This window comes from Pleurodeles waltl, chromosome 4_1 (genome assembly GCF_031143425.1).
Source record: "Pleurodeles waltl isolate 20211129_DDA chromosome 4_1, aPleWal1.hap1.20221129, whole genome shotgun sequence".
Classification (NCBI taxonomy): Eukaryota; Metazoa; Chordata; class Amphibia; order Caudata; family Salamandridae; genus Pleurodeles; species Pleurodeles waltl.
In genome coordinates, this window is record NC_090442.1 from 196,510,480 (window position 1) to 196,537,828 (window position 27,349).

The 27,349-nt window shown below is 45.0% G+C and overlaps 2 protein-coding genes across 3 annotated transcripts in view; one reads left to right on the top strand and one right to left on the bottom strand.

Annotated features, from left to right (window-relative positions):
* Window positions 1–27,349, bottom strand: part of WNT5B (Wnt family member 5B) — a 241,384-nt gene that overhangs the window by 102,327 nt on the left and 111,708 nt on the right. The window lies entirely within an intron of this gene.
* On the top strand, window positions 293–3,672 carry FBXL14 (F-box and leucine rich repeat protein 14). The gene has a single exon (XM_069228094.1). The coding sequence runs from the start codon at window positions 801–803 to the stop codon at window positions 2,001–2,003; it is 1,203 nt and encodes a 400-aa protein (XP_069084195.1). The 5' UTR covers window positions 293–800; the 3' UTR covers window positions 2,004–3,672.

A 27,349-nucleotide genomic window follows, 5' to 3' on the forward strand; every position in this document is an offset into this window, starting at 1 on the left:
AAAAATAAAACGAACCCAAATTAATTATTTGCCACGACACGAAAAGATCGCCGCATAAATCGGTTAGTAATTGGAGAACAAAATAATCTTGTTTTACTATATTCGGCTTATTTTGGCAAACCGTTGTGCTTGTTTTCACAAGAATATGGACCTATCGTCGCCCTCATTGGCGACACGCACCGTGCCTGTCGCCGTGCTGATGTAAGACGCAAGGAGATATTCTGTGTAGTCCCCTTTCCATCGCTACGGAACTAGATCCCGCCCCTGCCTTTTTTTTTTTCCCCCTCAGTCTCCCTCTGCAGGCAGAAGATAGGGCAACCCGGACGCCAGTTTTGAAACACAACAAAGGCAGAGCTCACGAGGCCCCCGTTTTCTCCATCTGGTGCGCGAGGCCGCGCAGGGAGTGCACGAGCCCGTAGCAAAAATACAGGGGGCGGGGCGTGAATGCGCCGCGAGACGCAGCACCAACGGCCGCGAGCCCGCGACGGCCGCCGAGTGGAAACGAAGAAAGGGGCCCTTCAAAGAGAACCCGCCGCCCACCCGAAAGCGGCCTCCGTCGCTCCCGAACGCGATTACGATCGCCCCGCCTGCACAGTATGCCCGGGACCCGTGAACTCGGGCCTTGCCGGGGCTAAGGCCGCTCTCCGGAAGTCCTCGGGGGAGACGCTTCTCTCGCGCGGCCGCCCCCAACAGCCAGCGCCGTGGCCGCACCGACGGCATGCGAGGCCGAACGCGCGGGCTGCTGCAAGCGGCGCCCGCGGCCTAGGCCCGAGGAAGAGACTCTGCCGTCCGAGGCCGCCATGGAGACCCACATCTCGTGCCTCTTTCCCGAGCTGCTCGCCATGATCTTCAGCTACCTGGACGTGCGCGACAAGGGGCGGGCGGCGCAGGTGTGCGCGGCCTGGCGCGACGCCGCCTACCACAAGTCGGTGTGGCGCGGCGTGGAGGCTAAGTTGCATCTGCGCCGCGCCAACCCGTCCCTCTTCCCGTCTCTGCAGGCCCGAGGAATCAGACGCGTGCAGATCCTCAGCCTCCGCCGAAGCTTGAGCTACGTGATCCAGGGCCTGCCCGATATCCAGAGCCTGAACCTGAGCGGCTGCTACAACCTGACCGACAACGGCCTGGGTCACGCCTTCGTGCAAGAGGTGCCCTCTCTGCGGGCCCTGAACCTCAGCCTCTGCAAGCAGGTGACGGACAGCAGCTTAGGCCGCATCGCGCAGTACCTCAAGGGGCTGGAGGTGCTTGAACTGGGCGGCTGCAGCAACATCACCAACACCGGCCTTCTGCTGGTGGCCTGGGGGCTGCGCGGCCTCAAGAGCCTCAACCTGCGCTCCTGCCGGCACGTCTCGGACGTGGGCATCGGGCACCTGGCCGGCATGACGCGCAGCGCGGCCGAGGGCTGTCTGGGCCTGGAGCAGCTCACCCTGCAGGACTGCCAGAAGCTCACCGACTTGGCGCTCAAACACGTCTCCCGAGGGCTGAGCCGGCTGCGGGTGCTGAACCTCAGCTTCTGCGGGGGCATTTCGGACGCGGGGCTGCTGCACCTCTCGCACATGTCGGCCCTGCGCTCCCTCAACCTGCGCTCCTGCGACCACATCAGCGACACGGGGCTCATGCACCTGGCCATGGGCAGCCTGCGCCTGTCGGGCCTCGACGTCTCCTTCTGCGACAAGGTGGGGGATCAGAGCTTGGCCTACATAGCGCAGGGGCTGGATGGGCTCAAGTCGCTGTCCCTCTGCTCCTGCCACATCAGCGACGACGGCATCAATCGTATGGTGCGCCAAATGCACGGGCTGCGTACTCTCAACATCGGCCAGTGCGTGCGCATCACGGACAAGGGACTGGAGCTGATCGCAGACCATCTATCCCAGCTCACGGGGATTGATTTATACGGCTGCACCCGCATCACAAAGCGAGGCCTGGAGCGCATCACGCAGCTGCCCTGCCTCAAGGTGCTCAACTTGGGCCTCTGGCAGATGACGGAAAGCGAGAAGGTGAGGTGAGGCCGCACGGGACACTTTATAGACTTGTGTCCTTGCTCTCCTGCCAGCGGTGGCGCTACCGAAGGGACACAGCAGCCGCCCCAGCCATCGAAACGAACTACATTCCCAATCGGCCTGCGCCTCCCCAGCCTTAACTTCACCGTGCACTGCGTATATGGGACCACAGACGTTATAATACCCGATACGTGCGCCCGAGCACCTCTCACTTTCTCCCCACTGATGACAATTAACTTTAGTTCTCGGTTTTATAACTAACTTGATTTGACAGTTCGCACTGAAATCAACGCGTACCACCATGTACTGCATCTGTACTTGTTAACCTGGCCCATGCAATAATACATTACGCGTTTGTTCATAAGCAACTTTGTAAATGTGGCCAATACACTTGCAAAACAAACCCTGAATCTTAATAGCGAACGAAGTGCATACCGGTCATTATATATTTTTGGATACGTAGGCATTAAAATCAGACGATGTATTTGGCAATATCCTGCAGAAGTGACATGATTGTTGGTCAGAACATAGTTTTTTGTGATAGCTTTTACGCTAGGTTGTTTCTTTTGACTGACGAATGGGCTTGAAAGTCAACACAAATGGGCGTTGGCTTCCAATTTCCCTTTTCATACGTGCTTGTGTATAACTTGGCATTTGGGTTTGTTTATTTTGCTTCAAGTGTACATTGGTTAAAAATGAGCATATTTACATCCAGAGCGTTGTAATTCCGTATTGGCTTTAATTTTTATTTCCAGAAGTCGATAGTGAGCAGCACAGCATTGTCCTCATGTAGAACTGGTTAAAATGTGGAGTACAGTGTTTAACCGCAAAGAGCAAAATAGTATGGCAGAACTTCACTGTTTTCGTTTTGACTGCCAAGTTAAACTTTTTTTGTTAGTACTGTCGCTTTAACAGTACACAACTGCTACCATCTTGTAACTGCTTGATAATAAGGTGAAATAGTTCACCAGGTTTCCGTTTCTTCAAAATCGAGTCACTGTTAAAGTGGGAGTTTCAAAGACATTTATGCTAAATATATTGCGTATGGCTACCTCGTTTTTAATTTACTTTTTCAAGAAAGGTCCGTTTTTATTTTTTAAAGAGGGATGTTTTGAGATTGATAAATTGTGCCTAGACTGGAAGGATGCCCCGTGGGTCGAGTTTCTGCTCGTGTGCCTCCCTCTTTATAGGTAGGAGGTCCCGAGTGTACGTTGGACCCTGTAATAGCACAACAGTGCGCACACAGATCCGGGCTGTACGTATTACAATAATGCAAGTGCTGACGATCCAGTGTTTTACATTTTATATATGCAAGTACCGCCCCGCGCCTTCAACAGAAACGACGGATGGAGACAACATACCATTAAGCCCGGGGCTGTAATGTGATGTGGAAGTAGAGGATCGCAGTTTCTCGGCCTCCAGTTTGTTCTGTGGATCTGACGTGCTTTTTTCCCCGCCCAGGGTAAAAGGACGATTGCCTGGACTTTTAAGTAACATCTAACCTTGTGTTCGTAAACCATAGTAACCGCCCAAACCTTGAAAAGTTTCCCACATCAAATCCCACAGGCGAATTGTACTTTGTGAATTTGTACAAAAAATCCTCTTAAAACATTTTATATTCTTACAGTAAAGGATACACTGATATTTATATAATAAAAGAGGAAATATAAAGGTACTTTATTTGATTCATTCATTTTTCGCCTTATTTCACTGTTATTCGATTTGTTGATTTTAAGATAAACGGCTAAAGATTCTTCCAGTTATTTGAAACTATATCGCAACTGGAGAGAAGTGTTGAACTGTCCCTTTCTTGTAGAGCGCTACGTGCACCAGAACATTCCCTTGAAAGTGTGATGGTGAGGTACTGGGAGATCTCTGAAATATATTGTTCGCGGGGGAATGAAAAGCTCCAAGGGCGGCACGTCTTCCTTGCTTAGTCATGCATAGTGAAAATAGTGTGCTGCAGGAAGAGGGGCGGCCTCTTCAGCATTCCTCTCCAGACATGTCCTCCGAGTTGCTTTGCTCTACCTACATAGAAGATGCCTGCTTCTGCGCTTACTACAGCAGGGCTGTGCTGCAACTAAACCAATTATGATACTCCATTCAACGAAACTTAAAATAAAAAATATCCTTCCTAGCTTGTGGTGATGTACTTGTATAATTGTTTCGAGATATCTTCGTCCTCCTGCAGCATAGCTCGTAGCAAATCGTAAAATGAATACATGCACGTCCGTAAACAAAAAAATGCACATTTCCCATAACCACAAAAGAGTGAATTTGAAATTACTTATACCTCATGAATCCACGGAGGCCGTTCTATGGTCCTAAGTAATAATTGTGATTCTCACCTATGTTGGATATGTGTTTTTGTTTTATGACGTGCAGCCTGGAGCACTTGAGGTTCGAGGAAAATTCGGGATACCTTCAGAATTGGGAACTGGTTAGAACAGAACCTCATTAGTAACTTCCGTGGCAGGAGACTTGACTAAAATATTTGGGGCGGTCGAGGAATTAAGTGACATTTGTAAATGGATTGGAAGGCTATGTACAGTGACGATAACGAGGGGCTCAACAATGTAAGTACCTGTGGGATGAGAGGCTAGTCTACTTTTCAGGTCTGGAGTTAGCTAAGACTTTTAACTGTCCTTAAAAAAATTATATATATATATACACACACACACACTTTGAGCAATGCAATATGTCCACTCTGCAGATGCTGCCTGCCTTCACTATAGGTGACTGCATTCTGGTCTTTCACTTGGAGCGCATGACAAAACAGACATTGACAAAGAGGGTGTCAGCCAAAGCCAGATCGATTGGCTTTACCGGTGGTTGTTTGTGAGGTGTGTGTGGGCTGCTGTCCTTCAGCCTGGAAAACGTACGCACCAAAACGCTTTAAGACCACATGGCGTCCACAGCTAATGTTAAAATGCTATTACCCAGAAATGTATTGAAGCCAATGTTCATTTCAGAGCACACACATCTCCGATCCATTGCATTCGAGAGCTACAGAACTTGATCCAGTTTTGAGTAAAATGGTGACTTAAGGTATTCTTTCTCTCACACCCAAATATAGCTTACCTGTTCCCTGAGTTTTTAAGTTGGCGCCTAGGTAAGGGAACCAATTGCAGATAAACAATCAGAAGCCATTTCATCCGCCCCCCCATTGCCTTTCAGCTATTTAAGATGTGTTAATAATGATTGGGGCGATTTGGGGGCGGGGGGCTCGGAGCCTAATCCAGGGGTCCAGTGGAACTACCCTGTAAATATTAGGCATTTTCCTGAGCCTCTGTCCGATATCCTTGTAGGTAAACTGCCGGTGTCCCTTAGTCCCACATCTTCTGTCCCGAGGGCCGCGCGACTATTTCATTAGCACAGTTTTTTTTCCTTCAAGTTATAAAACATTCAACACCCTGTTATGAATCGCAATGTTCATTGACCTTTTTTCAAACAACAGAACCACAAAAGCTCATTTTAACAGCTACCAAGTTCAGCAACTTGGAGGGAGCTTAAAATGTGCCCAGAACTGCAGCAGGGTTCCCGTCACAGTGTATTTTAGGGCACTGCCTGTCATCGCGGCGGGCTGCTACACCAACTAGAGTTCGTGCTCCTGTCTTTTGTACAGTTTTTCAAACGGCTTTCTAGAATGCTAACCGGTTCTCCTCCTCAGGTCTACGTTTATGTGAACAGCTAAGTCCCATTGTGAATAGGAAGAGGGCAAAGCGCTGAGTGACAGTGCATGATACCTTTTTGGTAAAATATGTAAAAAATAAATAAAAACTAGGACATTTTCAGCTGGTCCCCTTATAGATACGATGGTTTTACTCCTCTTACTGTATTGCATTTGTCGACTTCTGATTTTCAGGAGATCGTGTAGCTGTAAACTTATGAAGGGAAGCAGTTTTCTAACAATACCTCCTGTACAAACTAAAGAAGCTTCTAACCGTATTGATATTTTAAGACAATAGCAAAAAAACGATACTTACTTCAAGCAAGAGCCACCTCTTTGCTAAAGACCGCATAGAAAAACAGCAGGCGAGGTAACAGGAAGACAACCTCAGCACTCCCATGGAATGCTGAATGAAAAGCAGTTCCCTGATGGTAAGTGATGGAAGAATTGAACGTAACAAATCAGAACCCCTACAAAACAGCCATGCTCCAGAGGAGGAACAAGCACTGAAATGAAAGCCATTGAATAAGCAAGTAAATACGATTTACTTTGTATTGTATAAGTGGGGTTTTCAACAATAGCTACAAGCTGTCTACTTAAAAAGTACACAATAGGTAAAAAAAAAATGATCGGGATAGTTAGGCTTTTATTGCTACGTTGATGGGACAGTCACTAAAGTGCAGATGGCCAACCGGAAACCGAAAGAACCAACAGAAACCCTTATTTACCCAAGTTCAAATTAATTTTAAATTAAAAAGGAGAACACAAATGCACTTACATTTTGAGAACTATTTATGGTCCAAAATATGAATTTGCATGGCTGGACTGCCAATGTGGGATACAGAGAAAAGCTGAGAGGAGCACTTTTAGTCATGAAAAACATATCTACCTTACTTCTAGAGAAGTGGTTTCCAAACTCCTGTGTCCCACCTACCTTTAACCCCTTCGCTGCCAGGCCTTTCCCCTCAGCTGGCAGGCCTTTTTTTGGCTATTTGGGGCAGTTCACGCTTAGGCCCTCAACTTTTTGTCCACATATGCCACCCACACCAAATTTGCATCCTTTTTTCCCCAACATGCAAGGGATTCTGGGGTGCTTAGTTTGTGGCTTCCACTGGAGAAGACCAAGAAATTTGCCCAAATACAGCAAACATTTTGTTAAAAGAAAAAAAAAAATGGGGAAAAGGCTACAGAAGAAGGCTTGAGGTTTGTGTCTCTGAAAATGGCATAAATAAAATGGTTTTCAGTGCTAAGGTGCTAAAATAACCACCTTCCCAGCTTTCAGGAACAGGCAAACTTGAATCAGAAAACCACATTTTGCAACACAATTTTGGCATTTTACTGGGACATACCCCCTTTTTTTTAAAACTATTTTTTTGTGCTTTCAACCTCCTTCCAGTTAGTGATAAATGGGCGTGATACCAATGTTAAACATTTCTGAATTCAGCAAGGGGTAATTTGTGTAGATCCTACAAGGTTTTCCTACGGAAAATAACAACAATGAAATTGAGGTTAAAAAACAGCCATCTATCTACGTTTTACTCTAGCTTTTTCCTGCAATATACAGTTACATCTGCAGGACTCTTCTGGTTGTGGGGCTATATAAGTTCATCAAGACCCATAGGTACCCAGAGCCATTAAAGGAGCTGAATGCCTTGCAATGGGTTTTCATTCTGTCCGGGGTTTACAGCAATTCATTTGCTGAAATATAAAGAGTGAAAAATAGGTATCAAGGAAACCTTTGTATTTCCAAAATGGGCACAAGATAAGGTGTTGAGAAGCAGTGGTTATTTGCACATCTCTGAATTGAAAGGTCCCCCTACTAGCATGTGAATTATAGGGCATTTCTCAAATAGTTTTTTTTTTTTTTTTTTTTAAACAGTCTTATATTTGGAAGGTAGAGAAAGACACTGGCAATAACACTTGTTCTTCTATTCTGTGTTCCCTCAGGTCTCCTGATAAAAACGGTACATCACTTGCGTGGGTAGGCCTAATGCCAGCGACAGGAGACGCAACATGGACACATCACATTTCTACCCTGAAATCTGGCATGTTTTTTGTAAAGTGCCTAGCTGTGGATTTTGGCCTTTAGCTCAGCCAGCACCTAGGGAAACGTGGCAGCCCTATACATTTTTGAATACTAGACACCCAGGGAAGTTCAGAATGGGGTGACTTGTGGGGCTCGCGCCAGGTTATGTTAGCCAGAATCCTTTGCCAACCTCAACAATTGGAAAGAAAAAAAAAATCCTCACATTTTGGTGATGAAAAGTTCTGGGATCTAAGCGGTGCCATGCATTTCCTTCCAGCCAGCATTCCCCCAAGTCTCCCGCAAAAAATGGTACCACCCCCCACGGGCAGATCAGTCTAATTAAAATAGGCTGTTCTGCCCCCAGGTGGGGCAGAAAAGGCCTAATATATTTCCCCCAACCCTGTAGAACACCCCTTTCATATCAAACGTTAAAACGTAGTCTCATTATTACAACATATCAGGATTCTCTTAGGACAGTCATTTGTCCTCAGTGATAGGCAAACGACAACAGTCGTGTTTTTCATTCTCTTCAACAATGCCTGTAGGCTTTCTTATGCTATTGGATTATTACCTTTGATTATTTTCCCATTTCTTTTTCAGGATTTGTTGTTTTAATAGATGGAGAGATTACAATTCTTAATAATTCTTACAATAAAAGCAGACGATCAAAGAGCAAGTATGGTGGGCTCGTAATGTGCATTTGCTGCCTGAATCATTGTCCATAATATATTTCTACCACTTTCCCCCCTTCTTTCCATACCTGTGCTGGATCTTTACCACTCATTGGACCATGTGCTAGGTGCAATATTGCGTTTGTACTTGTACTTGAGCAAGTCAACTTCTGACACATTTGCTGCTGTCCAGGTAATTTAGCCAACCTTGTTCCCCCAACTAAAAAAACAAGCATTTGCAATGCAGTGGGTTTCGCATATTTCGAACAAGTTAATTGTCATCTTCTGACAACAGCATCCAAGTGAAAACTGAGAAAAGACGACAACCAGATAAAATAATATTGGCTTTCAAAAATAAAACTTTGCAATATTGTTTGTCCTGCTGGACACGTTTTTGCCAGTCACAATCCTTCTGTTTGCGGGGCACTCAAAGTTAGAGCAAAATAGTACCTCAATCACTTCAGGAGCAGCGGACAGGCACTAAGTTGAAATCAATTAGTGCTTGATCCCTGCTCCACACAGAGTAAAGGAAATTATGCCAGACATGCCTTGACGAATTACAAGACTGTAAAGAAGAGTGCCACACAAACGGTGAGCGACAGTCGGGCTCCAAGCCCTTTACTGCTCACAACAGCATCTTGTATATAAAACTCAAGTGCATGCACTCGCAGGCTCGATCCTAAAAAACATATAGGAGTGGACTCTGAAGCTTGATTACACATGTGTAAGGTATTATGATTAAAACAAAAGTATTATACTACTTTAAGCTGTTTAAAAGTGCATCATTTGTAAGACATTAATCATGTCATACCTGCATATGGGATTTGAGCCATATTCCTTCACTGTTCCTAATTGCCTTGAGACAATCGGCTTATGAGTAGAAGCAATGGCAAACCCCATTAAGTCTAACATCTGGGCGGTACTAGTTGACTTTTTGGGTTTGCCAACGTTGAGTATTACTGCACAGCATTACCAGGACAAAATAAAAGTAAAAATGTCTGGCTGCAGCAACATGATAGACATTTTGTTTACTTTTAATTTACTGTTCCAAGGTGGCCGACGCTAAAGAAAGGAGTAACCACGTACCAAATTGCAGCCGCAGGCTTTTTGAAAAGGAAAACCAAAATAAAAAAACTGAAAAGGCAGCAAACAAAAATGATGTTTTAGCAGGCAGAAACCAATGGACAGGGTGGAGGCAAAAGGGGAGACGGCACAGATGCGAGGGGGAAGGAACAGTTGAACAGTGAAAACATGCACTACACCACGGTGCACTGAAAAAGCTGTGGAAGGATATCCGTCATCCAGTCAAAAGGATGATAAAAAGGCTATGCTTCATGGAAGCGGAAACACAAGAAGAGATAGAAAAGCCATTAAATATGAAGCAAGCAAAAGAGATTGGCAAGAAAGCAAACCAGAGCCCACTCAGTAGTGCATACAACAGTCTTTTGACAACAGGCAGCTAAATACTGCATGAAGTGAACAATTTGTAAACCATGCATATACTCTAAGGCACCGGTACTCAAAGTACGGCCCGCGGGCCGCCAGCGGCCCCACGGACCTAACTTGGCGGCCCGCGACCGCGAGACGCACACCAAACGCAATAAACAATGGCCGCCGTATGTAAACATAGAGGAGGGCCGCGGGAGCATGCTACCGCGGCCCTCCTCTATGTTTACATACGGCGGCCATTGTTTATTGCGTTGCCCTGACGATCTGTGGAAGCCAAAGCCCCATAAAAGTCAGCGCTTGCAGCTAACTTTTACGGGGCTTTGGTCGTCTGCCTGCTGTCACCGGCTCCACGTCTGCTGCCCGCCTGCTGTTCCAGATTTGTGGCATCTTTACAGTGCTTTGAGTCAGGTAAGGCTCTTTGGTTATTTATTTATTTGTTTTTAATGTAGTGTGTGTTACTGGGGTAGGCGTGTGAGCAGATTGCGCTGTGTGTGTGCGCTGTGTGTGTGTTTTACTGGGGTGGGGTGAGAGCAGATGGCGCTGTGTGTGTGCGCGCTGTGTGTGTTACTGGGGTAGGGGTGAGAGCAGATGGCGCTGTGTGTGTGCGCGCTGTGTGTGTTACTGGGGTGGGGTGAGAGCAGATGGCGCTGTATGTGTGCGTGCTGTGTGTGTTACTGGGGTATGGGTGAGAGCAGATGGCGCTGTGTGTGTGCGCGCTGTGTGTGTTACTGGGGTAGGGGTGAGAGCAGATGGAGCTGTGTGTGTGCGCGCTGTGTGTGTTACTGGGGTAGGGGTCAGAGCAGATGGCGCTGTGTGTGTGCGCTGTGTGTGTGTGTTACTGGGGTGGGGTGAGAGCAGATGGCGCTGTGTGCAGATGGCACAGTGTGTGTTACTGGGGTAGGGGTGAGAGCAGATGGCGCTGTGTGTGTGTGTTACTGGGGTGGGGTGAGAGCAGATGGCGCTGTGTGCAGATGGCGCAGTGTGTGTTACTGGGGTAGGGGTGAGAGCAGATGGCGCTGTGTGCAGATGGCGCTGTGTGTGTTACTGGGGTAGGGGTGGGAGCAGATGGCGCTGTGTGCACATGGCGCAGTGTGTGTTACTGGGGTAGGGGTGAGAGCAGATGGCGCTGTGTGTGTTACTGGGGTAGGGGTGGGAGCAGATGGCGCTGTGTGCAGATGGCGCAGTGTGTGTTACTTGGGTAGGGGTGAGAGCAGATGGCGCTGTGTGTGTTACTGGGGTAGGGGTGAGAGCAGATGGCGCTCTGTGTGTGCGCGCTGTGTGTGTTACTGGGGTAGGGGCGAGAGCAGATGGCGCTGTATGTGTGCGCGCTGTGTGTGTTACTGGGGTAGGGGTGAGAGCAGATGGCGCTGTGTGTGTGCGCTGTGTGTGTGTGTTACTGGGGTGGGGTGAGAGCAGATGGCGCTGTGTGCAGATGGCGCAGTGTGTGTTACTGGGGTAGGGGTGAGAGCAGATGGCGCTGTGTGCAGATGGCGCTGTGTGTGTTACTGGGTAGGGGTGGGAGCAGATGGCGCTGTGTGCACATGGCGCAGTGTGTGTTACTGGGGTAGGGGTGAGAGCAGATGGCGCTGTGTGTGTTACTGGGGTAGGGGTGGGAGCAGATGGCGCTGTGTGCAGATGGCGCAGTGTGTGTTACTTGGGTAGGGGTGAGAGCAGATGGCGCTGTGTGTGTTACTGGGGTAGGGGTGAGAGCAGATGGCGCTCTGTGTGTGCGCGCTGTGTGTGTTACTGGGGTAGGGGCGAGAGCAGATGGCGCTGTATGTGTGCGCGCTGTGTGTGTTACTGGGGTAGGGGTGAGAGCAGATGGCGCTGTATGTGTGCGCGCTGTGTGTGTTACTGGGGTAGGGGCATTGTTTTGAAAAAGGGGGTGGGGTGGTTGTTCCCCCTCTAAGCCCCGCCCCCTCTAAGCCCCGCCCCCCGCTGTCACTTCAGTGCGGCCCTCGGCCGCAAACCATACTGCAATTTTGGCCCCCGAGAAAAAGTTTGTGAGTACCCATGCTCTAAGGCATTAAGTCTACCAACGCAAGAAAACCAGGGAAAAGGAGTTGCCGCTGTCTTAAAGGACCTGGAACACTTAAGATGTAAAGACCCATGTTTTAAGATGTTTTTTGAACATCAAATGATTTTCAATATCGGAAATGGGGGGGGGAGGTAGTGAGTTCCACAGTTTTGCCGTAGCAATATAAAATTATCTTTCACTCCATCTACTGCAGCAAATTTTCGGTACCACCACCAGTTTGCCTTTAGCTGAGCGAAGCATCCTGGTTGGAGCCTAGCATTGGAACTTGGAAATGAAAAACGTGGGGCCCAGATTGTATAGGGCCTTATGAGCATTGCATAAAAAACTTGTTTTCACTGAAAGCTGATGTTTTGTCAGTTTGACCAGATAATTATTAATATTTGGGGGCGTCTAGAATAATCCAGGCAGCTGCATTTTGGATGGTTTGTAGTTTAATTAAGGAAACTTTACTGATGGTAAGGTAGAGGTCACTGCATTAAACCAGGATAATTGCAAACATTTCCTCAGTGATCTACTCACAATAAAAGAGAAGGACACAGGGCAGCTCAACTGTGGGTTAAACGAAAATTGTTGATCAAAGATTACGGCAATATTTTTAGCTTAATTGAAGGGGGAAAAGGAGGATAGCCCCGCACATCAGGCCACCAGTTTGCACACATAAGGACAACCGAAAATCAGGACCTCTGTCCTATCTGCATTTAATTTAAGGCAGTTATCCTTACTCAAATTACTGATTGCCCTTATGCAGTTCCTAAAATTCAGTGCTGTTGAGTGAACATCCTCCGTGATGGTGACAATGTTCTTGCGTATCATCAGCATATAACAGCGTGTAAAAACCAAAGAACTGGAGAAAACGTACAAGTTGAACCAGCTGGGACCCCTGTGGGACCTGTATGGAAGAAAGATAGGTTCTGAGACAAACTGTCCACTCATTACTGTCTTTGACCTATCTGACAGAAAGTCTATTAGTAGAGTCAGGGCTTTGCCTTTGATCCAAAACTGGGACAAACAAGAAGTGAGCAGATGAGGGGAAACCATATCAAAGGCTGCATCCAAATCTAAAGCAGCTCCCAGTGCAGATTTTGCGTTCTGCTCACTACTGAAACCAGACTGCAATTGATCCAGGAAATCATGTTTTTCAACAATTGTCGTAAGCGGCTGAGTATGGTGTTTCCCCGTATCTTAGCAGGGGTAGGTGACAGATTGTAGGACAATAGTTTTTTTTATGTCTCTAGGATCGATATAAGGTTTTTTACAACAAAGGCCCAACTACTGTTTCCTCCCATGAATTAGGAAAACAACCAGAGTCGACCACTGAGTTAAATGTGTATGTCAGAAGTTCAGCCACCACATCAGAAACCAAATAAAGAATTTTGGGTAGGCAAGAATCTGACTCAGAACCCAACTTATGAATTAACTGAAGCCTCTTAACTTGAGTGGCAAGAAAGTAGACAGAGTCGCCTTGTTAGGTGACAAAGTCACATGATGCAGTCTCTAAACGGAATAATCCATGCAACTGCATTTTGGTGGGTTTGGAGGTCAATTAAGGACACTTTAATTATGTTAAGCTAGTCGTGTTGAAATCAAGGATGACATTTTCCTCAGAAATCTAATAATAAAAGAGGAGTACACAGTGCAGCTCACCTGTGAGTTAAACAAAGGTTGTTGATTTTCTTTCGTGGGTCATAACCTAAGTGACATTTACATTCTTGCCTATGGCAATTTTGCCTCAGAGACTCAGGTCTGTCCAAAAACTAGGGGGCTGTAGCTTTCTCCCTATAATAGTAGTTGGAAGTTTTAAAAGGAGCTACCAAGGGTTGAGGCCTGAAAGATAAATAAGAATCCCAGAAAAAAGTAAAATTGCGATGATTTTTTAAATGAAAGGTGATTGCCTTGCATAAAAGATTAAGTTGGAGGAGGGGGTGGCAATAGCACACTGAAAATTATTCCTACAAACTATTGCAACCCCCCCACCCCCCTGTCTTACTCACAGGATACTGGCTAACAATTGCCTATCCAGTAGTATCACCTCTACCAAATCAGGACCAGAGTAATTGTATGCTCACGTTTCCTTGATAAATATGCAGTCTGGATTGTGGGTCTGAACAAAATCCATAAATTCCATTCTATTTCTTTTTTAATTATTTTTTATTAAGAGTAAAATAATGAAACCACGACAAGCACAGCACAATAACACTTCTGGTATGATACAAAAAAAAGAACTGTGAATAAAAATTGTAGTAACATTCTCCACAATAAACATCAATCTTAAGATATAGTGTGCATAGACAAGTTGGTATGTGACAAAATATAACTGTCTCAATAATAAAGAGATTGCATTTCCTAAGCATACAAAAGGACCTGTGTCATAGGACATCAACATGTCACGGTAAAGAAGAAAGAAAATACCCCCCCATAAGATTGGGGGAAAGAGACTCAATAGAAAAAGATCGTGGCATGATGAATAATCAGAAAAGCTAAAAAAAAAAAAAACTTGTATAGGAGAGCCATCGGTTATGTTTAACAACAACAGGAGGTAATAAACATATTCTAAGGTTGAATAAAGAATAGGGAGAAGGGCTGTCTATGGGGGTTTACATTTCTGTAAATAAACATCAAACGTGTGACAATGCTTTCTGGTAGTAGAGGCTCTATGTAGTTTGCATATAGAACACAGTCTGCTCCTCTAACTGAGCATAATAAATTCCACCATTTTGTCACAGAATGTAATTTCGAATCTAAGTACTGTTTTAGTGCCCAAGGATAGAAACAGGTCTACTAATATGGATACCTGTCAGTTTCATCATGATCTGATTTGCATAAATACCCATGGTAACAGTCAGCAGATCAATTTGGAAGGATTCCCCAATATCCTGGATCAACGATTGAATTGTTAACCATAGAGAATGTAGGAAGCTGGCCTGGTGTGTGGTGAGCACCTATGTTGTGATACCAGGTATTCCCTATTAGTGAGGTTTAGTCAGTGTCTAGGAAGCCAGGGCTCTCTAGAGGTAGCTGTGGATGAGCAGCCAAGACTCGACTAAGAGACATGCAAAGCTTACGCAATACCACTGTAGTCACACAACACTCACACAAATGAAATAACCACAGTGTTACAAACATAAATGTATTTTATTATAGTAACACAAATACTAAAATACTATATAGGCAATATCCTCACTGGAAGCAAGTAAACACACTATTATATGTACATTAGAAGTCAGGAATCTACTTAACCATAAAATGCAATAGAAAACATTGAAAGCAACAGTAAGTCCCGAAGGTCCTGGGGGTATTTGGGGGAGAGGAGGGGGTGGGGGATACCAAAGCATATACTAAGAAAGTGGAATGCGAATGTCGGGCCCCAAACCAAGGAAGTGGAATCGGTAGAGGGGAGCTGGAGGAACTAGGAACCCCAAAAGGTAAGTATTAGAGTGCCCCCCAGCGACCAGGAGAGAAGAGCTAAGTACCTGGTTTTCCCCAAACCCACCAAAAGGACTTCAGAAGAGGATAATGCAAGACCCAGACAAGACTGCAAGAAACCAAAGGTGGATCCTGGAAGAAGAAGACCTGGAAAGGAAGGGGACCAAGTCCAGTTCACGTTGGTGTGTCAGGTGGTGGCTGGGGCAGGACCAAGTCGATGGTGGAAGAAGGTCATCAGTGCAGCACTGGAGCAGCTGAAGAGTACCTGGAGTGATGCAGTCAATGTCCCATGCCGGAAGAAGGATTGTAGTCTGTCACTGGTGTGGAAGAACCACCAACAAGCCTTGGCAAAGGCAAATATCCTTGGAGAAGAAATGCAGAGCTGCCGGGGACCAGCAAGGTCCAGGAGGTTTCAACCCACAAAGGGGAGCCCCGGGTGACCCCAAGCAGTGAGAAGAGTCATAGGAAGAGGAGGCAGCCCCCACCGACAGCAAGCACAGGAGTCACGGAGAGGCCCACACAGCACACCTAGAAAGGAGTCCCACATCACTGGAGAAGCAGGCAGAGAGCTGAGCATTGCATGGAAGACTGCTGGGGCTAAATGGAGCCTGAAGATCCCTTGGAGGAGATGCCAACAAGCCTTGGTAGCTGCAAGAGATGCAGTGCACGGGGAGTACTGTCCTCTGTGGAGAGGCAAGAGCTTACCATCTCCCAAGTTGGATAGCTGGTAAAGAGGACCAAGGGGACCACTCCAGACCACCGCCCATGCTGTAGGATCCAAGCAGCTCTGGAGAAGAGGAGATCCATGCAGCCAGTCACCGATGCAGTTGGTTCCTGCTGATACAGGGGAGTGACTCCTTCACTTCAAGGGACATTCCTTCTTGCTTCTTGTGCAGGCTGAAGACGCGTCGCCCTCAGAGGATGCACATCCGGGGAAACGTTGCAGTTGGAAGGAGCTGGAGAAACAATGTTGCGGAGCAGAGTCGTCACTGTAGTTGCAGATTGTCTGTTCCTGGAAGATTGAGTTGCAGTTCCAGTGGCCAGAAGGTGAAGTAAACATTGCAGAGGAGTCCTGCTGGAATCTTGCATGTGGAGTCTGAGGACCCACCCAAGAGGAAGACCCTAAATAGCCCAGAAACGAGGATTGGTCACCCAGCAGAGGTCCCTATTAGGTGGGGACTGTGATGACACCTGCCTGTCCTGGCCACTCATATGCTCCCAGAGGCCTCTGCCCATCTTGGAGACAAGATGGCAGAATCAAGTGGCCATCTGGAGGATCTCCGGGCACCACCTCTGGGGTGGTGATGGACAGGGGAGTGGTTACTCCCCTTTCCATTGTCCAGTTTCGCCAGAGCAGGGGCTTGAGGGTCCTAGACTGGTGCAAACTGATTTATGCAAGGCACTTGTTGCCCAGAAGGCATTTGACAAAGTATCATGGCCCTTTTTAGAGGCAGTCTTACACAAGTACTGCCTTGTGGATGGATTAATATGAATGATTATGGCTCTCTATTCCAACCCTGCGGCAAAAATTAGAGTGAATGGTCATTCATCCAGTTCATTCTCTTTATACGAGGGAACTGGCCTGGGATGCCCGCTATCACCTCTTCTTTTCTTATTGGTAACTGAACCATTGCTCTCCTTTAGAGATAATCATGATATAACCAGTTTATCTTTCAAATCAGGTAGACAGGTGCAGGAGTGTGGAATTCCTATAGCCCAACGCCACATTGTGCGGGGTCAAGGACAACAAGTTTTCATCTTTATTTTGTCCTTGGGGCAAGTAGGCCCAACCCCCTACAGCACAAACCCATTAACTGCCAGTTTACAGTACCACATAATGGATGTGGGATGGGCATGGTCTATAGTTAAGGTAATATCTGTGCCCATATGGTAATGCTGTTCAGACTTGTATTTATGGTTCATTAAAGCAAAGTTTTTATCATTAGGGTGAACACACTATAAGAAAATGTTGTAAGCTCGGACTGCACTACTGACACTGGTTCCAGTATAAAAATGTGTACACACGTTTGAAAAGTTTCACAATGAGGCTACGTGTAATGCTCCCAGCATGCACTCTGGTTTCATACAAATATTTGCAGAAGCTTGAGAGCAGAGTTGGTAATCTTTGCTTTCAAAATAAAATGTTCACAAAAAATGCAGCTAGGAAAAAACGTTTTGCTGGGCTACTGTGAAATTTAGGTACCATTTCTTTAAAGCACCATTCAGTAAAATGTGTTGATGAATGCTAGTATTTACAACACAATATTCATAATGGAAAAAACAGTGTAACCAGTTCCAACAAAATTATGGGAAAAATGAAAATAAACAAAGCCTTGGCAAAGCAATTGGTCTGACATTGGTGGTCAGCAGTTTGGTTTTGTCAAAGCATGTCATGCTATGATATGGTTTTTGTCAAACTTTATTGCTGTGTGGGAGCTCCTGGGCCGTCACAATCAAACATTGGCAGAAAGCAAAAATATTTTTGGTCTCAAAAGCACACCTTGCGGAGTAGTTCAGGGCACTGAACTAAGCTACTTTTTGTGCCAATATGTTCTTGTGAAAGAGCAGAATGCCCTGAGTGAAACCAGCCAATAGAAAGAGAGAGAGAGAATAAAAACAAAAAGGTCCCAGTTCTTGAAGAAAATCACAAAAGTGCACCCATGGTACATTTCCTTGCATTAGTGCAGATTCACGGTTTTCATAAATTCACAAGGATTTACTGACGTAGGCCAGGAAATCGTACTCCTAGAAAATATTAGTGAACTGCATCTTAGCATGAGCAAATATGCATGTGAAGATTTGCTCATGCTAAAATTTGTTGAATGTTTAAAAGTTCACTTTCCCTCCAATCACTTTTTCCCAACCATGAAAGATGTTTTACTTCTCCACTCGTTACGAGTAAATTTCCAACCTTTCTCTGTACGAGAACAGATTAGAAAAAAGAAAGCTGGTGAAAACCTCTCAAACATGCAAAGTAATAAGTTTGCCCAGAGTCAAAAGGGCATTTCAACCCTGTAATTATTGTTTACCCCTATCTCAAGCCCATGTATGTAGATCGGCTGAAAGGTGGCAAAATAAGGGATTTTCTACTATTCAACCCTTAAAATAGTAAGAGCACGGCATAACCAGAGAGGATATTACCAGAGCTCTTGTATAATGAGTTTGTGCCATAATTTGTCACCACACTACATGGAACCAAAGGGACAATTTGATTTATTTTACAGGACACGTAGATTCATGAAGCAACTCGTCCCATGGACAAGTAGATATTTTATAAAATTCCACACCCCTGCACAAATTTACGTGCAAATATTCAGTGAAGGTTACCATCCACTGGCAGATTGAAGTCTCCACCTAAAGTCATCCCCAAATTCCTGGAAAGTTCCGCAAGTTGTTTAAGTTTTTCCAAAAGGTCACCTCATTATCACTGGGTGCACAGACATTAACAACAACAAAAAAAACACTAAGTCCTTTTTCTTAACTCTTGATATGAGCCATCTACCATGCTGATCATGAATATGAGATACAAGAGTTACATCCGATTGTTTTAGATATTAAAACGAGAACCCCATTTTTTGTCCTGTGGAGCCAGTGAAATGCCAATATCAGCAGTTGGTGAGCTATAATAGTAAAATAATGCCCCCCTTCAGTGTATCACAACAGTCTGCAATCTTACTCCATTTAACCGGGTGATTAAGGACCTTTGTATTAAGAGAAAGTATTTTAAGAGGATAAGACATGTTGTAAGAAAATTACATTGTTGACAATCTAAAGAGATATCGATTCTATTAAAGTATTTCGTAACATGACATATAACGCCCATCAAGTAGCTAACGCAGGGATATAAAAGGAGAGAGTAAAGAAAAAATGGTAAGAGAAGCAAAGTGCAGAAGCAACTGAAATGTTACAAACCTTAATCCCTGAAGCACACCCACCTACACCCTTTCCCTCAAATATGTCTAAGACACATTTCTCCACTCCTTATCTAAACAGGAACGTAAGGAGCCACGGACTAACTTAACCCAAGCCCACCAAGAGTAACTTGAGGGCACATTAATATAATTTTTAAAATAATACAAATAAAGTCAACATAATAACATCATTCTGTGAGAAACATTCACAACAAAATGCTAATTAAACATATATCAAGCAGTTTTCATTTTAAGAATGTATACAAAACAAACTAGATTGTATTCTAGTAACGTCAAAGGACATAGTAACCAATAACTCACTTTGATTGGTATCAAACCCATAATCAAAGATATAAGCATACAAAATATATCTATAAAAAAAAGATAAATATAAATGCTAAAATGAATTACAATATAATGATATAAAGCAATAGCAAGCGTCACAAGTATCCATAATCCTGGCATGGACATTTTTTTTTTTAAAGAATGCAAGCAATAGCTATGATAAATGCTGTACATAAGAATGACACCACATTTATCATACCCAGGGCAAAGACGACTCACAGTATGCTTGTAGTTCAGGAGGTTTTGTAAATATCATTGCTTTCCCTTTAACCACAATACTAAATTTAGGTGGGCCTATGAAACCAACAGGAATAGCATGGTCTCTCTACATTTGGCGAAGAGCCCAAAAAAATAAACCTTCCTGATATGTACCATTTCTTTGGAGAAATCTTGTGCAATATTTATTCTAGAACCATTCAATTGGATACTTTGAACTTTCCTCGTTTGAGTGAGAATTGCCTCAGCATGGCAGATTCTTGGAGGACGAAATAAAACGGCCCTAGAATTGTGATTCGAAGTTGTAGTAGATGATCAAAGTTTGCCCTTAGGGACTCTGAGCTCTTTCACTTTCAAAATCCTTGTTGTATGACATTCCTAAAGTTTGCAATATATATGTTTCAAGAAATGCAACACAAGAAGTAAATTCTCCTTTCTGCACTTTCAGGAAGACTAAAAATCCTCAGGTTTCCCCTATGATTACAATCTCCAAGCTCAGACATATCTCTAGACAGTGCCTTGATTTTAGTAACCGTTGCATCCATCCTCTTCGTTTCTGAAGTACACGAGTCCTCCAACACATCAATTCTAGATTAGGCATCTGTTAGTCTCCCTGTGAGGTTCTTGAAGTCAATTTGAAGCGCTTGCAGGTCTTGAAGCATAGCATCAGTGTTCGCTTTGGCTTCTTGAGCTAAATCATGAACGGACCCTAGTGCAATAGTATCTAAACTTGCCTTCGAGTCTGTTTCGGTTTTATGGGTGAGCCATTTATTACCGTTAGGAGTCTTCAAGACATCTCCACTAGAGCGAAGAATAGCACCATTGAATGCCTCTAATCCATGTTGTATGCAGCCTGAGGAGGTGAGCACAGCGACTGTGCAAACGTACTTTCTTAGATCTTTATGAAGCCATTTACTTTCACATCTGTGCTATATAATTTATTATAACTTTTATTTTTTGTTTACAACAACTCAAGATGTTCTATTGCAGGGCTTCACTAAATACACACCCGACCCTAGATCCCACTGTGAGAACAGCACATCAGCAGCTGCAGTCATGCCCGCCCCTAAATATCCCCACCACTGCCCCCCCAACCTCTTGAGGTATCTACCTCAGCTGATGCTTACTTCAGACGACAGGCTTACCTACCACTTTAAAATCAGTCTGTCAGTCTCTCCTCCGTAGGACAACAAAGGCTGTATCTTTCACCTCACTAGTTCCAAACCACCCTTTTTAGGTCGAGCGTGCCAGCGCTTTGACCTGTTGTAGGTATTGTGGGCTTTTAACCACGCCCACCACTTTCACTTGTTCGTGGGCTTTCCTTTAAAAAATCCTTTGTCATCATTGGTAAACACTTTACGTTTGTCACTCCTTGGGGTGGTTTTGTTGCCGCTTTGCAGACTGCCCCGTTACATAGATAATTGCAGATACGTTTGACTGTGAGTGAACTTTTTCATTTTGTGTCTCTCCATCACGCTCATGGCAGCCATGGCGCTTTGAATCAGCTCACTTATGTCAACTGTTTTACTTTTCATTTTCAATTTGTGTCAAGAAAAGTCCAGTGAGGAATTTACAACACTAATAGCTCTAACTCAAGCAAATGAGAGACCCATTGCATTGCAAATACTTGTTTGAATTTGTTCTTCTGAAGCACCTTAATATGACACCCAGACAAGACCGCACTGCGCTGTGCAAAGCGGTACTTCCTGTTGTAGGGGATAGCAATGTTCCTAAATTATAATATGCATAAAAGTTGGCAACAAATAACTGTTTCCACATGTGCTATTTTACAGTTTGTTACAAGAAGTTCCTGTCCAGACGCTGGCTCGGTTGAGCTTCTGCTCTCTGTTTGTGCCTCCGTCCCTGCTCATACACTTCACCATCTCAGTCTGAAACAGACTAAAAAGGATTGTGTGAAGGAAGTCGCTTATGTTTGGCATCACTCCATATCCCAAAAACCTCATTTGAATACAACACATACAATATTCCTAGCTATTGTGAAGGAAAGGTATAATTCTACTAAGAACAGTCAAGAGGATTATGCTTTACTTTAACTCCGACAAATGCGAGACCCTAGTGCATTGCAAATGCTTGTTTTATTGGCTGCTGTCAAAGTTCATTAAAGCTATTCACAGTTGTAAACTCCCAACCGGATTTTTCTTGCACTAAAAGAGAAAAAAAAGCTTGATCACGCTGCTCCAGTTCACACGTAATAATACCTATTGGCAAAAGTGCAATTATGAACGTAACTGGCAAAAGTGCAATTAACTGTGTTACAAGGTCGATAGTATGCGAAGCGCTCGACTTTTGCCCAGCGAGATCGCGCTGTGAAAATAGAGAAAAAGTAGTCCATAAACCCAGCAAGCCTCGCATGTTTCTGTACTTGGTCGCTGCGCTCGAGGAGGACTAACCACCGGAAATGCGTGCCTTCCACTAATCAAAGGAAGCGGATTCTAACAGGCAAGCCAACTTGCCAATGAAAGACACTGACGTGACGTCGACGGGGCTCCGAGCCCTTTTCTAATACCTAAAGCGTCTCGCTTAGCGAAATGCATGCAAAAGCGCAAGCGCATGCGACGCAGGCTCGACCCTAACAACTACAACTCCCATAAGTACATAAACAGGTCATAATAACACAGGACCTCATCAACCAATAGTAATGTCAACAACAGTATATATGGGCACGTCCTCCTCTCATGGTCTTCTTTCTTTGTGCAAAGGAAAGTTTCAGAGTCTTCTTTTGCCTCGTTTGTTCTCATTGTTTCTCTTCTGTAATTAGAAGGAAGGAAAATTGATATACCTTCCTTTCCAATCCAAATCATTCTTGCGTATGATCAAACTTTCGTAAGTATACAAAAAAAAATGTTGTGGTACCAATAATACCAATATACTTATACCAAATGTAGTTTCTTGTCCTTTTGTTGATTTGAGAGAGCTCCAGGATTGGGAGGGGAGGAAAACAGATGCTCAGATTACACTCATGTAAAGCTTTCCACTAATAAAGCCAACTGTATAGTTGGCTCAAAACAGAACTTCTTAAAAGTGGAATCTGATGATCAGCCGGCTGTCTTTAATATATATTCCAATCTAGCTCCTAGAAAGGCTTCAGAACACATGGTGCCTGTTGTTGAGTGGGTACCAAACACTAAAATTTCACTACCCACTTCCTGCATCACCCTTCTAACCCACAATGAGTGTTGAAGCCATCTTATGGGGCATATTGATAGATAGTAACAACTCAATAACTCTCCATGCTCGAGTACACTAGATAAACTCTCATATTCCTGTCAACATTTCACCACACAATTTGGAATTACCCGGAAATGCTGGATGGAAAAAAGAAAAAAAATGACCACTTGTTAGACTTTGTCCTTTAATTGATGGTAAACATTATCCCATCTGGGGTAAAGGACAGTCCTGACAAGTCTAACACTCATACGTCCGAGACTCTTACATGAAATAAGACAAAGGTGACAGTCAACTCTGCAAAGAGCTATTTCTTAGAACATTCAGAATTATGCAGCCACCCACTAAATAGATGTATGACTTAGTTATCAGGATATGTAACCACCAAGACCCAAATATACACACACTTGGGATGTAAACACTCATACGCTTTTATTTCCTGGGATGAGATCCCAATGGGTTACTTGCTACAGGCAAGTGACCTGCTAATTTATTCGGCTCTGCCATCTTAACAGTGGAGTATGCTCTTTCTACCTCTGCCAATTGTGAAAGAAAATTCAGAATGAATAGAACACACTTTCCAGTTTGTTGACATATTGCACCCCATTAGACACTGTCCTTCTTCAGCAATATGCAACATTCAAGTCTGTTCCTTGCCAGGCTGCAAATGGTGAATGACCTTGCTAGCAGTTAGAGGTAATTTATATGAAGCCCATGAGACCATCTCCCGCCAATGGGTGTTTCACACATCTGGCCCCACTGCCCTGCATCTCAGTCTATGTTAACTTCTGGGATGGACCATATTATCTCAGCTGTTCCATGCAGCTCAACCACCAGCTCTACTCTGTCCTGGCGTCTTCCATCAGTGCATGTTTCCTTCAAATAGGAGAGTCCTTTTACCAGTAGGTGCTGCAGGGCACTGTAATGTAGTGGCTCCGTGAATCAATGAGAAGATTCACTAAACGTGATTAACTAGTTCCCCTGAAGGTGCAGATCCCTCAAAATGTGGATGCTCTCCATCTTGAAGTGCCTGTAGATCAACCAACCATGGTACTCCTCCAGGTGTATTAAAGGTTTATTCCTTTGTCACTACAAAAACATTGCTTACAAATTCTCTTAGATGTAGAACGGACCCTACTGTAGCACCTTTGTTCTCCAGCTCTAGGACCTCTTGATCTAGAACACCACCGATTACTTCAGAGAATGCGAGTTGATGCAATGTTACCTGTCAATCCACCCATACATGTCTCCATAGTGGTGCCTGGCTCAGGTGTGGCTCTGACCTTACACTCAATGTAGGGTCTCCGGCATCCTCCGTAACAAGGGGTGCCTCAGAATTTGCTTGAGGTAGTATGTCACCTTGGTGGAAGGCTCCCACTCCAGGAAGCAAGGCTGCCTGATATTGTTGGAGTCAAAGAGGTCTCTACACACCCCCACAACCTCTCCCCATCCTGAGGGTGAAGATTCCGAATCCCCATGTTCCTGGTCAGACTGCTGGTCTTCGTTCGGGCTGGAGTGTATGGGGGACAAACCACTATCCAGAGAGGTCAACCTAGCCTGTCTTTTTTAAATTACACAGTTTGCTAAAGGATTCCACCAGTTCCTTGGTCTTTTTACAGCCCCCGCACACATATGGGGTCCCACATTCTTCAGGATGTGTCTATGCCAGAACACTAGAATACTTCAGGGTCTTAAAGATGTTTTGACACCTTTGAAATGGCACGGACATTGCCAACTCCACAGATTTGGAAGCTGCCATATCATTGACACGAACTCTGGGTCTAAATCATAGTAATCTGAGACCTCCTCCATCTGCACATCGTCAGCAACCATGCTATCAAGCACTGTAGGCAGATACAGAGCGCAATAACCATCCTAACTACTCCCCCAGTTATGTGAGGAGATTCATCTCCCTCAATAGCTAGCGCTGGTACAGTTATGGATCTGGTACTCACCCGACAGGACTCCCACTGAGCAACAGAAGAGTGCGCTGAAAGATATTCAAAATGGCCGACACAACTTCATGAGGTCTTCGCAATCGCACCAGATTGCTCGATGCGGTCTGTATTTTTGGCCGCTCCTATTTCAGAGCGCCTCTGTGACTTTTCCCAAAACACAAACTTACCTCTGAGATGGGAGCTGGTCGCGGTGATTAAACACCCAAAAGCGCCTTGTCACAAGCATGGCTGGGGAGTGGGAGGGATTCTCCAGGCAGCAGAGCCTTTCATTAAACACTGCTTAGGGATTATTATTTGGTGTCATAGCTGATACTACAACAGGATATAAACACGCATGTTTGGCTCAATAAACACAGTCAAACTAATATATTTTAAAATGAAGAGCACTTATCTGAGGCTAGAATAAGCAGCAAAGAAAGAAAAAAAAATAGGACATGACTTTTAAATCTTGCGTGGAATATACTAAGGTTGTTGACGTCATGTGTTTTGATGACATGTTTACCTACTAATGGAAGTTGTAGTTTTTTGCTGGCTGCTGTGAAAGCTCAGTAAAGAAAGTAAAGCATAATCAGAGTCTCCGGTCCTGACATAGAATTGCAATCCAAAGAGACCCATGTGCCAAGGAACAGCTTTCACACACCACGGGTGTCAATTTGGGTAAGCATCTGCCATTCTTGTACTCTTGCCACTGCTACCCTCAAGTCATGATGGCAGCGAAAGGAACAGAAAGTCAGCACAGTTTTAAGAATCGTGTTTACTTTCTGTAGTTTCCATTACTATCTGCCACCAGCCCCTCACCAGTAAACAGAAGTTTATCACCTGAGGCCAAAGGGTACATGACATCACTCCCGTTACCCAGGCACTTTGGTGAACTGATGTCCATGATTCACACTCCACTGCTGTAGATTAACAGTGTCCTAGAGCCTCTTGGGTGGTAAAGAGTGAGACGAAAGCAGGTCCGACCAAAGTAGCAGAGGGGCCTTTGACACTGGTTCAAATTTCTCCAAAGCAGGACTTTCGCTGCCACAGTGGACTCCCTGCATGCGACTGGACCACCCTAGCCCCTCCCCAGCCCCCGAGTGGTACTCTGAGATTCAGATAAACATATACTGGTAAACCTGCCCAGACAAAATACACAGACGGTGAAAATACATGATGAGCATAACGTCCACATTATCGCATATGTGATATCGGGTCACATGTTCATGCGACTTAAATTTCATTATTTAACCAGGACTTTTAGATGTGGCTTTCTGGTACAGCCCCCACCGCAACCACAAATGTGGCGCTTGTTACAATAAAGACACTATTACCCGAGCAGCAATAAAGGACACATTGCTTTGTTAGGAGGTATCGGACAGGATGGCGCAACCAAAAACACTAGGACAATCAAGGCAGCCGAAACGGCCTCTTAACAGAGGAGGCTTGCAATGCAGCCATACACAAACCCTCCGACTTCAGCCTTACAGCCGAATCTCTGCCTCACTAAATACATACGAACCCCGCCCTTAAAACTCCCACCCTCCACTAACGCCATCCAAAAACTTCAAACATGCAGTTTTCACGCAACAGCTTCCGTCAGGCTCGCGCTGCGCCCTTAGTATCCCATTCATGCGCAAATCATCACTGATCCACCCCCTCGAAGTGCAGTAATCCGCCCCTGCGATACCCCCAGTCGAACTGATTCTATATCATGGCAATGCCCCCACCACCCCCACCCCATGGCCTTCACCTCGTCTACACGCAGCCTTACCTACCAGTTTCACTGACAGCTGCTGAAGTGATATACAGATGAAGTCATTTGCGATGGATGATTGGCACCTTGAAGGCTCACAGGAGACGATGGGCTTTGTCCATACAGCTGTACCACATAAAAGGCGGATCTTATGCTGAGCACACTACCAGTTTGATTTATGGTTACCAGGGAGGTTAATGGGGCATGTCGCACAATGTCTGGGAAAAAGTTCCCCGACCAAAGGATAGACTGTCCCCTTTTCCAAAAGTGTCCATGGTTTCAAAAGAACATGAACATTGACCAGTGGCGGCCGGCAGCTTTAGGAGGGGGGGGGACACACATCCATTAACAACACTCATACCATTCAAACACGCACGCACCAAACATTCATTTTAAAACATCGCACACACTCATTCTTTCACACACACGCACGCACATCCATTAACAACACTCATAACATTCAAACATGCACACGCACACCAAACATTCAATTTAAAACATCACACACATACATACACACACACACACTTACCATCAGCCTTTAGGTCCCAGGAGGTTTGGTTCTGCTGCCTTCCCTCATTGGCTGACCAGCCAATGAGCGAAGGCAGCAGTCACAGCCTCGTCACAGATTGACACTCTCCCTGGGTACTTCAGGGCTTAAACCTGAAGCGCCCAGGGAGAGGGTCAATGGGTGACGCTTTCCTCATCACCCAGGGGAGGGCCT